At 37.6% G+C, this 10,833-nt stretch overlaps 1 protein-coding gene across 5 annotated transcripts in view; it reads right to left on the bottom strand.

Moving 5' to 3' along the window:
• The window catches only part of bmpr1bb (bone morphogenetic protein receptor, type IBb), a 116,891-nt gene that overhangs the window by 44,085 nt on the left and 61,973 nt on the right, over positions 1-10,833 (bottom strand). For 3 of the 5 annotated variants that reach the window (XM_081354049.1, XM_081354051.1, XM_081354053.1), the window contains one exon: positions 8-167. In XM_081354049.1, coding sequence (XP_081210175.1) covers positions 8-86 — 79 coding nt within the window. In that variant the 5' untranslated portion in view covers positions 87-167. Of the gene's footprint in view, positions 1-7; positions 239-10,833 lie in introns of all 5 variants that reach the window. The other 2 variants (XM_081354050.1, XM_081354052.1) reach the window with 1 other exon arrangement.

The raw sequence follows: 10,833 nt of genomic DNA, 5'->3' as shown, positions 1-10,833 counted from the left end.
GACTCACCCTGAGCGTACGAGTGCATCATTCCCAGCAGAACCAGTAGTGGCGTCCAGCGTCTCCCAGTCCCAACCTGTCGCTCCATCCCAGCCCGCGCGACCAGGGCATGGAAACACACACTCACACACACTCCTCCCTCCACAGTTACTCCACACTGACGGTCGGCCTGCGACGCACAGAGAGAAAGAGGGTGTTACTCTCTCGCTGCGTTTGGGACGGCCCCTTCACTCCGGACACCTTGTGGAGAGACAATAAAAGCAGAAGTTGATCTCGACCGGGACCCTCCTCACACACACACACACACAGGAGAGAGGGAGGGCTGATGAAAGGAGGTCGACCCCCAAAAACAGCCCCCAGTGCTCGGCGGGTCACGTGACCACAGCGCATTAACTCCTACAGCAACAGTTTATTAGCTAGAGTTCACTTCAGGAAAATAATGACATTAATGATAGAGTGTTATCGCGTTCTGGGAAGATGCTAACTTAACCCAAGTGTTTTTTTTATTACATTTTCTCCAGACATATAAAAAGGTACTCCAAAAATTACAAATGAGACAACAGAAAAGTTCTTAAACCATTTTTTTCTCTCGTGCATTTACTAGTATGTTTTCTGTACGGTTTGGAAACTGAAGCCTAATACTTGAGGTTTGATCACATCGTTATGAGCTCTAGTACTAGTGATGATTGAATTTAAGGAAGCGTTTATTAGCTAGAATTCATTTCATGAGAATAATTGCCTGTGCAAAAACACTCTGACATCCTGATAATTTACTCTCCCCGCACCTCATCCAAGATGTTCATGTCTTTCTTTCTTCAGTGGAAAAGAAATGAGGGTTTCTGAGGAAAACACTCCAGGATTGTTTCTCCATATAGTGTCTTCAATGGGGTCCAACGGGTCGAAGGTCCAGATGTGAGTTTCAGTGCAGCTTCAAAGTCTCGACACGATCCAGCCGAGGGAATAAGAGTCTTATCTAGACAAACCAGCAGACATTTTATAACAAAATACACATATATATACTTTTTAACCACAAATGGTCATCTTGCACTAGCTGTGATGCGACACACATTACATAATCATGTTGGAAAGGTCACGCGTGACGGAAAATGTAGGATAGGGCGAAAAACTCCATCTTATTTTCTCCTCCAACTTCAAAATCCTCCGACATCGTTTTACCTTTTTTTGTTTGTTTTTGTAAATGGTGTTTGACTTATTAATCTTTGCACGTTCGCTTAGTAAACACTGGGTCTGTTCTTCCGCCTACGTCACGCGTGACCTTTCAACGTGATTACATAATGTGTGTCGCATCACAGCTAGTGCAAGATGAGCATTTGTGGTTAAAAAGTATATAAATGTGTATTTTGTTATAAAATGTCTGCTGGTTTGTCTAGATGAGACTCTTACTCCTCGGCTGGATCGTGTCGAGACTTTGAAGCTGCACTGAAACTCACATCTGGACCTTCGACCCGTTGGACCCCATTGAAGACACTATATGGAGGAACATCCTGGAATGTTTTCCTCAAAATCCTTCATTTCTTTTCCACTGAAGAAAGAAAGACATGAACATCTTGGATGAGGTGGAGGAGAGTAAATGATCAGGAAATGTTCATTCTGAAGCGAACTACTACTAACTATAGTTATCAACACTGAACTAACAGTTCATGGAAAACTCCTCCAGGTAGTTTGACATCAAAAACATGAAAGCAAATTTCACTGCATGTATTCTCACTCAGAGGGCTGTAAAACTAGGGGTTGGTTAAGCATTTCCTCATTTCCCCTTCAGGGTGCGAGTGCTTGATTGACAGCTCATTATGTGTGGGATAAAGAACACAAAGCATCCAGGGAAAACACAACAGTGCATGAGAAAAGCCACTGATACGTCAGGTGATGTGGACTCTCACCTCGGGCCACGGCACGCCTCCTCTCGCCCTGATCTCACCCGAACCAACTCTACAACTGAAGCTGAGGAAGAGTTAGCGCCGTTACTGAGAGTACATCACGACGAGAGCCGGAACTAGCATGTTAGAGGAACTTCACATGTTCAGCAGATCAGATGCATCGTTTTCCCAGGCAGGGCCAGAAAACAGGTGGAAAATCCCAGAGATCCAGAGAACCCAGAGAACCAGAGATCCCAGAGAACCTAGAGAACCAGAGATCCCAGAGATCCAGAGATCCCAGAGAACCAGAGATCCCAGAGCACCAGAGCCACATCTACAAACCAGACGATGCAGGACACTTTTCAGACGAGCCCCTTGAATATGAAATCAATATTGGATATCTATACAGTGCATGCATAATTATTAGGCAAGTCAATATTCCAAAAAAAGCACATTTGACCAATTCCACATCACATCAATCTTAACAGAATATCGACTTGCCTAATAATTAAGCACACACCACACACACACACACACACACACACACACACACACACACACACACACACACACACACACACACACACACACATAAATAAAGAGTGTGTGTAGGTGTGAGTGTGTGTGAGAGCATGTGTGTGTGTGTGTGTGTGTGTGTGTGTATGTGAGAGTGTGTGGGTGAGTGTGTGTGTGTGTGAGTCTGTGAGTGAGTGAGTGAGTGAGTGTGTGTGTGTGTGTGTGTGTGTGTGTGTGTGTGTGTGTGTGTGTGTGTGTGTGTGTGTGTGTTTGGGTGTGTGTGGGTGTGTGTGTGTGTGTGTGTGTGTGTGGGTGTGTGTGTGGGTGTGTGTGTGTGTGTGTGTGTGAGTGAGACTGCGAGTAAGAATGTGTGTATGTGTGTGTGTGTGTGTGTGTGTGTGTGTGTGTGTGTGAGTGAGTGAGTGAGTCTGTGTGTGTGTGTGTGTGTGTGTGTGTGTGTGTGTGTGTGTGTGAGAGTGATTGTGTGAGTGTGTGTGTGTGTGTGTGTGTGTGTGTGTGTGTGTGTGTGTGTGTGTGTGTGTGTGTGTGTGTGTGTGTGTGAATGGATGTTTGTGGATGAGCTGAAAACAAAAAGAAAGTGAAGCAGGAACAGCAGAGGCTGCTGGGAGTTCAGTGGGGCGGCAGTGATGTGTTAATGCTGTCAGCGCTCGTTTGCTGTGATTACATGCGATCGGAGCTGTGAGTAGGTCAGGCCCGCTCACACACACTCACACACACTCGCTGCGAGCTCCATCAAACGCCCAGGGTGAGGCCGCTCGAGCCCTGGTGAAAAATGGGCCGTCCGAGGGAAGCGAGGGGCCGCGAGATCCGATTCCACAACACACACACTCCTCCCAGAACCAGCCCTGAAATATCAATCACTATCACAGGATAATGAGCGCCTCAATCCTGCAGGAAACAGTGAAGAAACCGGATCAACAACAGAGGCTTACACTTTATCTCCATACTCCACTTTAGACATTCTACTAGCTATAAGTAACTTTGCAACTACATGTCAACTAACTCTCATTAGAGTATTAGAAGACTGTTAGGTGTTAGGGTTCGGGTAGGAGAATAAGTTGAATTGTAGTGGCCAAGTTACTTATAGTCAGTAGAATGTCAGTTGAGAAGCATTAAAATAAAGAGTTAGCAGATATTAAGCAGAAAGTCAACTAATACTCTAATGACAGCTAGTGGACATGTAGCTGCAAAGTTACTTATAGTCAGTAGAATGTCTAAAGTGGACTATCAGCATAAAGTGTTACCGAACAGAGCACTTCTGTCTTCATTCAAAATACAAATAAATATCATGTAAGATAATAAGGTTCACCCAAACTTTCTCTCCCTCATGTTGTTACAAACTTGTTTCTTTCTTTCAGTGGAGAAACTGTGTTTTCCATTCAGTTCAGCACCAGAATACAGTATAGAGATGTCACCTCTATTCTAGCGTGTTCTCCTCGTGTTGTTCCTCATTTCTAAGTTGCTTTGGGAGAAAGCGCATGCAAGATGAATAAATCCAACTGTACAAGTCTTTTTTATGTTATTGAAAGAGTCTCTTCTGCTCACCAAAGATGCATTTATTTGATCAAAAATGCAGTAAAAATGTAAATCAGCTGTTTTCTATTTGAATATACTTTAAAATATAATTTATTCCTGTGATCAAAGCTGAATGTTCAGCATCATTACTCCAGTCTTCAGTTTCACATGATCCTTCAGAAATCACTCTAATATGAGGATTTGATGCTCAAGAAACATTTCTCATTATTATCAATGTTGAATTTTTGTGGAATTTGTCATATCAATTTATTTTTCAGAATTCTCTGACGAATAGAGAAAGTCCAGTATTTCTTGGAAATGTCTTTACCGCCACTTTTCATCATTTTAACGCATCCGAGCCAAACAAAATGACTATTTTCTTTCAAAACAAAACTTTTGTTGGTAGTGTACATACAGTACATGCAAAGATCTCCTGAAGTCAAATGCCTTGATGCACATAATTAAATGGATTTATATGGTTCAGAGGTCTGGATAATAAAGTAAATGACATTATTTTTGAGTGCAATATCCATTTATGTGGTTTTATTGCTGTTAAATTCCTCTATATTATAATCCATATCCCCCCACAGCTGCTTCAATCATTTTGAGCGGATGTGTATGCCATATTGTTGCAATAACAGGCACAAGACACTTTAAGATATTTTTATTGTTTTTATTGTAACTTATTTTTATGTGTGTTGGTATATGTGGGTAATATGGATGAATAGTTTGTTTTCTATGAGAGATATCAAATTTCGTTGTGTACCATGCAATGACAATAAAGTTAAAACTAAAACTAAAATGAACCAAGAAACACACTAAAGGTCCAGTTAACGTTTCCTTGCATGAGAAAAAGCCAGCGGTGTGGATTTACGGCCAGACGTCTCTGTCGCTCACACACTGCTGGAAAATCTCTGAGACAACCGCAAAATTCACAACTCAAGTGAAGAACAAAGAGCGCGGGCACCGGCGGTGGCGAAGGCACGGACTCTTGAATTACAAAAGCCGAGGGAATGACCCCTGCCACTGTGAAATTTCAACAGGGGATTTTCTGTCGCTCGTTCTGAGAGGCCGTTGAGAGTTCAGTCACGGGATCTGGGAGAGACATTCCTCTTCCTACGAGTCGACAGGTGGAAAACCCAATCGGATCGCGATCCATCAGACCATCGGCATCTGCGGATCATCCTTCAGCTCTCGACACCAGACACAACAATTCCAACATCTGGTTATCTGAATCCTGACGCTTATACACTATCTTAAGGGAAACTAGGTAAAAGATAGATCTCACCATATACTTTCACAGTTGTTTGATTACATTAAGAATTGCAAGCAAGTTTTCTGAAATGTTATGTTTGAATATGAAAATAAGGCATTATGTAATTAAAAATGTACTTGTTTCAAATTCTTGTTTTATTTTGTTGACATATTGGAGTTTACAGAGGGGAGTGGATCACTGAGATCCTATTTTAGATTCTATTCATATTTTGAATTCATTTTTATTTGTATATTTGTTGTTTTAATCTTAGTTACAGTTGAAGTTCTGTTGTTTGTTTATATAGATAGAAATATATAAAATGTAAACACACACACAAATATATATATATATATATATGTGTGTGTGTGTGTGTGTGTGTGTGTGTGTGTGTGTGTGTGTGTGTGTGTGTGTGTATGTTTATATTTTATTTAATTTCAGAAACATTTATTTTATTTCATGCAACAAACACTGTTATTTATGGCTTTTAGTTTTAGTTTCAGCTAACTATAATAACCCTGTTTTGGATATATCTTTTTACCACTCCATAAATCAGAAAATACTGTAAACAGACAGAAAAAAATACATACAAAAATAACAAAAAACTATATAAATCAGGAGAATTACACTATATGAACAAACCCCCCAGTAAAAATCTTCAGAATAGATAGGAATAGGAATTTTGGTGTATATAAGTGATACTGAAGTGGAGAAAATACTCTTTAAAGGTATGTATTGTCATTGAAATCTACAGACGCAAACAGATAAAGTGCAATAAAATAAACACTTTTATTTTATTTTTTTTAAAGTGATGTTTGGATGTTTTCCTCAATTATTCTGAAACAACACAGTATATGAGATGCCAAACGGTCTTGAAAAAAAACTCAAAATTGACCAGTGCATGAAAAAACAATGTACCTTTTGCCTTAGACCAAAACTCTAAAGCATTTCAGCTTCCCTCACTAAAGACGGACCCTGAGCGTTTAATTGTTCTAATTCCTGAGAGCTTCTCCAGGCTTCATGTTGTCCTGCTTTCAATCTCCCAGCATCCCAACCGTGAGCCATTGGTGAGCGAGAGAAAGATGATCCTCATGAATATGCAAATCCAGCACAATGCACCGTCACAGAGAATGAGACAATGAGCGGGGCTTTGAAGTCACTCACCGGGAATGCTGGGTAAGCAAAACAAAACTCCTCAAGAGGACTAAGAAAGCGTCACAGCAAGAATCATGCGGGGGACGCTGGGTAAAGAGGCATAATCACTCTTCTAGAAAGAGCTTTTTAGAGCATTTTAAAACGCGCTGATGCCAATGTGCCACTGCAAGGGGTTTAACAAAAGGGCAAAACTATTTAGAGGAAAAACAATGTGGGAATTGATTCATTACAGCAACGGCTGACTTCTATTTCTTCATATTTTTATGCATGATAACAGTGCAAGATTTTCCGTTTAGCATCTAAAACAGACATAGAACAGCTAAAGGACTTTGCAAAGGACAATATCTGAGTATAATACTTTTTTACACAATTAAACTGTGAATGTTCACTCGTGCTTTATGACTGATATTTGCACACTTGTACTACCATTAAAAATGTAAGTTGGTATTTAAAAAAAAATTTTTTAAAGAATGAATACTTTCTTTCGGCAAGGACATATTAAATTGATCAAAAGTGACAGTAAAGACATGCATAATGTAACAAAAGATTTCTTGAAATGTCTTATTTACAGTACAACTGTTTTCAACATTGATAATCATAAAGGTTTCTTGAGCATTAAATCAGCACATTATAATGATTTCTGAAGGATCATGTGACACTGAATTGAATTAAATTAATACATTTTTAGCTAACTGTGATTTTGTATATGTACATTTCTGAAATACATAACTTAGACAGTTCTCTCTGATAACAGATCACTCTAAGTTGTAATATGGACTCATGCACTTTCTGTAAAGCTGCTTTGAAATGATGTGTATTGTGAAAAGCGCTACACAAATACATGTGAATTGAACTGAAGACTGGAGTAATGATGCTGAAAATTCAGCTTTGATCATAGGAATAAATTACACTTTACTGTATATTCACATAGAAAACAGCAGTTCTACATCGTAATAATATTTCACGATTTTTACTGTATTTTTGATCAATGCAGCCTTGGTGAGCAGAACAGACTTCTTTCCACAACATTACAACATCTTGCCGACCCCAAACTTAGTGTATAAGTATAAGAAATAGGCTCTTCTGGTTTGTAAAACACCAAGAAAGGATTCTGCAGACGCCATGACGTGAGCGACACCTGTAAACATCTCACCTGAGAAGCATCACGGTCATTTTACTAAAGCAAACACGGCTCATAACAAGAAATGGCACAGATGCATTGGGCTGTGTGTGTGAGTGTGTGTGTGTTTACTTAGCTGTGTTTGGGTTCTTACACACACAGGCTACTGGTTAATTAGCAGGTAAATATCTGAGCTTGTAATCCAAGGTTCAAACCGAGGAACTGAGTAAGTAACTCAGACTCATTCCAGGAGAAGTGGAAGTGTATCCCACAGATGTGACGTCTCAGTCGGTGTGACTCAGATGAAGTGTGTTATGACTGTGTGTTTTCACTGCAGGAGCTCTAGAGTTTCTGTGCTTCACTAAGTAGTGCACTCGTGTAAATGACATCAGCTCATGTTAGTGTGAGCGCTAATGAGAAAACTCAATATCTGAGAAACGGATTATGAAACATCAGCGACTGCCTCTGTATGAAAACCATAAACCTCTATTTCATCTAATATAAGTTAATTATAAGAACCTCAGACATTAAAGGGGTGGTTGATTATGATTTGACTTTTGTAACTTTAGTTAGTGTGTAATGTTGCTGTTTGATCATAAACAACATCTGCAAAGTTACAACGCTCAAAGTTCAAAGCAAAGGGAGATATTTGCTTTTAAAGAAATGGCTTTTTAAGGACTACAACAAACGGCTGGTAGAGACTACACCACATTCCTCCCGGGTTAGTGACATCACCAACACTAAAATTTACATAAACCCCGCCCCCTGAACACGATTTATAGATTATCATGACAGAATATGCTAATCAATGACTAGAAGATTACTACACATCAGCTTCATAAGTTCATCAACTAACCATTCAGAAATGTCCTGTTGCTTCTACATGTTGTCACTTCTTCTTGAGTCTCTCCATCATTGTCTGACTCCGGTTTGAACATAAAAGGCTAGATGTTTCAGAAATATTCAGTGCATGTCTGTGTGAGGTAAAAGGACACGAGCACTTGAAGCTCCGCCCCCTGCGCCGGGAGCAGCAGCTCATTTGCATTTAAAGGGACAGGCACAAAAGGTGCGTTTTTGCTCACCCACAAAAAGTGACAATATTAACATGCTATATAAAAATATCTGTGGGGTATTTAGAGCTAAACCTTCACACACACACTCTGGGGACATCAGAGACTTATTTTACATCTTGTGAAAAGGGGCATTATACCACCCCTTTAATATATTACTAATGTACAGTAGAATGTACTTCTCAGAGTTTATTAAAAGTTTATTAAAAAGTATTTTTAAGGAATATTACACAATTTACATCTATGTTCTAAAATTCTGTTCGCCAAAAAAACAAGGAGAAAGGAATTGTTCATATTTAATTTGATTACATTTTAAAAGATTAAATAAATCATAACATTTTTATGCATTAATTTAATTACCTCCATTATTTTGATAATAAATTTGTATTAAATCATAAAACACAGAATCCAGAAATATTAAAACACAGACAAGACAGAGTTTCTAGAAAATAAAACAATTCATAGGGTGATTTTGTTAAAATTCTATAAAAGTTGTATAAATCCAATTGTTAAAGTTGTATAAATCCAATTGATTAGATTTCCTTTTTGATTATTCAACCTGAATAAACCATTAAAACAGAAAACAAAAAACACACTCAGAATTTGGGAAAAAAATTAAATGAAATTTGGGGGGGGGAAATTAAACAGATTTCAAAGGGCTTTAATTGTATTCAAGTGAAGCAAAATTTTAAGTATGGTGGAGAAAATGAAGCCATTAGTTCATCTAAGATTCATGTTTCTGTTCATCTCATCCTGATCAGATATTTGTGTGTAAAGCGGTTAAATCTGCTGCAGCTGTGGACGAGCGGCCGGTTTCACACACATTTGTCCTTTGTGTCGGAGACGCGTCGTGATTTTCCATCATCAAGGCCAAAAACAGCACCAGTTTCTAACGAGACGGCTAGTGCCAAATCATCAGTTTATTCAAAGAGATTATACACATTATACAACACACTCTAAATTCAGATTGGATGAGCTAAAACAATTGCTCATTCTGATTATTAATTGAACAAATTGACCATATTGCAGTTGTTAACACTTTATAAAAGCAAAAAGCCACGACAGGCCGTGCATCGAGTGATTTTACCACAGTTAATGTCTAAAAACACCCCTTAAACGTGGTAAAAACACAGCCTTAAGTGGCTTGCTTTCTGTGCGTCCTGATTCAGCAACAGGACAAACACACTTTTATGTGAGTTTTATAAAGAGCAGCGTCTGACACCTCCACACACCACAGCTCAACACTTCCCTCTTTATTCTGCGCTACTGATCATTCTGGCTCCTCTAATATTCACATTAGTCACTGATCAATCATAGTTTCCAGTTACAGATTCAAAAACCTTTTCATTTTGGAGTTTGAAGAAAGGTTTTAGTCTGTGTTTCTTGATGAAATGCTGCTTTTGCTGTGCATGAGAAACATGACACCATTTCACAGTCTGAATGCAACTACCAATGACCAATCATGAGCCAGTATGCAAATATCACAATGACATCACTGCTGATTTTGAAAAGTGATGTAAGTCAAGGGGATTTTTTTTACTTCAATCTGAATTATATGTATATATATATATAGTTATAGTCACAGGTGTATACAATATATATATACACCAATGAAAACAGACTGCATATGTATATTTATGCAGATATATGATGTTTTTATTACTCTTTGTAATGTAATGTATTTTATTACTTTTATTTTTATTTTTTTACTATTTTTATGACTTTTTATTGCTCTATATTACTCATTTTCTTCCGCAAAATTCATGTCGTTTTGTTTATTAACAACTCCATGCAAAATTTACATGTAGCTTTAAAATAGAAACGGAAAATATCAAAACAAAAGCAAATTCAAATCATAAATAAATACTTGAATAGTATATTAATTATACTAAAATAACACTGCTGAAGAATAAAAATAATACTAATACTGCTGTATAATTCATAATAATAATAATAATAATAATAATATATTGATAATATGTAATTGATATTATTATAAAGTTATATTATTATTATTATTATTATTATTAATGTATTGTATTTTTATTATTAATAATATTTATATTATTATTTTTATTATATCATTTTTATTTTATGTTGTTTATCATAGGCCAACAGTTCTCATATTTGTTGAACTGAAAATATACAAATAAAAGCTAATTCAAAATATTAATAAATAATATTTATATATAATTTAATAGTATATTAATTATACTAAAATAACCCTGCTGAATAATACAAATAATACTAATAGACTGTTGGATGAAAATCAATATTGTCCTCTTTCCAAACTGAAGTGATCCAGTCGC

Source organism: Scardinius erythrophthalmus (genome assembly GCF_964197995.2).
Source record: "Scardinius erythrophthalmus genome assembly, chromosome: 23".
In the NCBI taxonomy this organism is placed as follows: Eukaryota; Metazoa; Chordata; class Actinopteri; order Cypriniformes; family Leuciscidae; genus Scardinius; species Scardinius erythrophthalmus.
The sequence above is the reverse complement of the archived record's forward strand: the minus strand, read 5'-3'. Positions and strand labels throughout refer to the sequence as shown.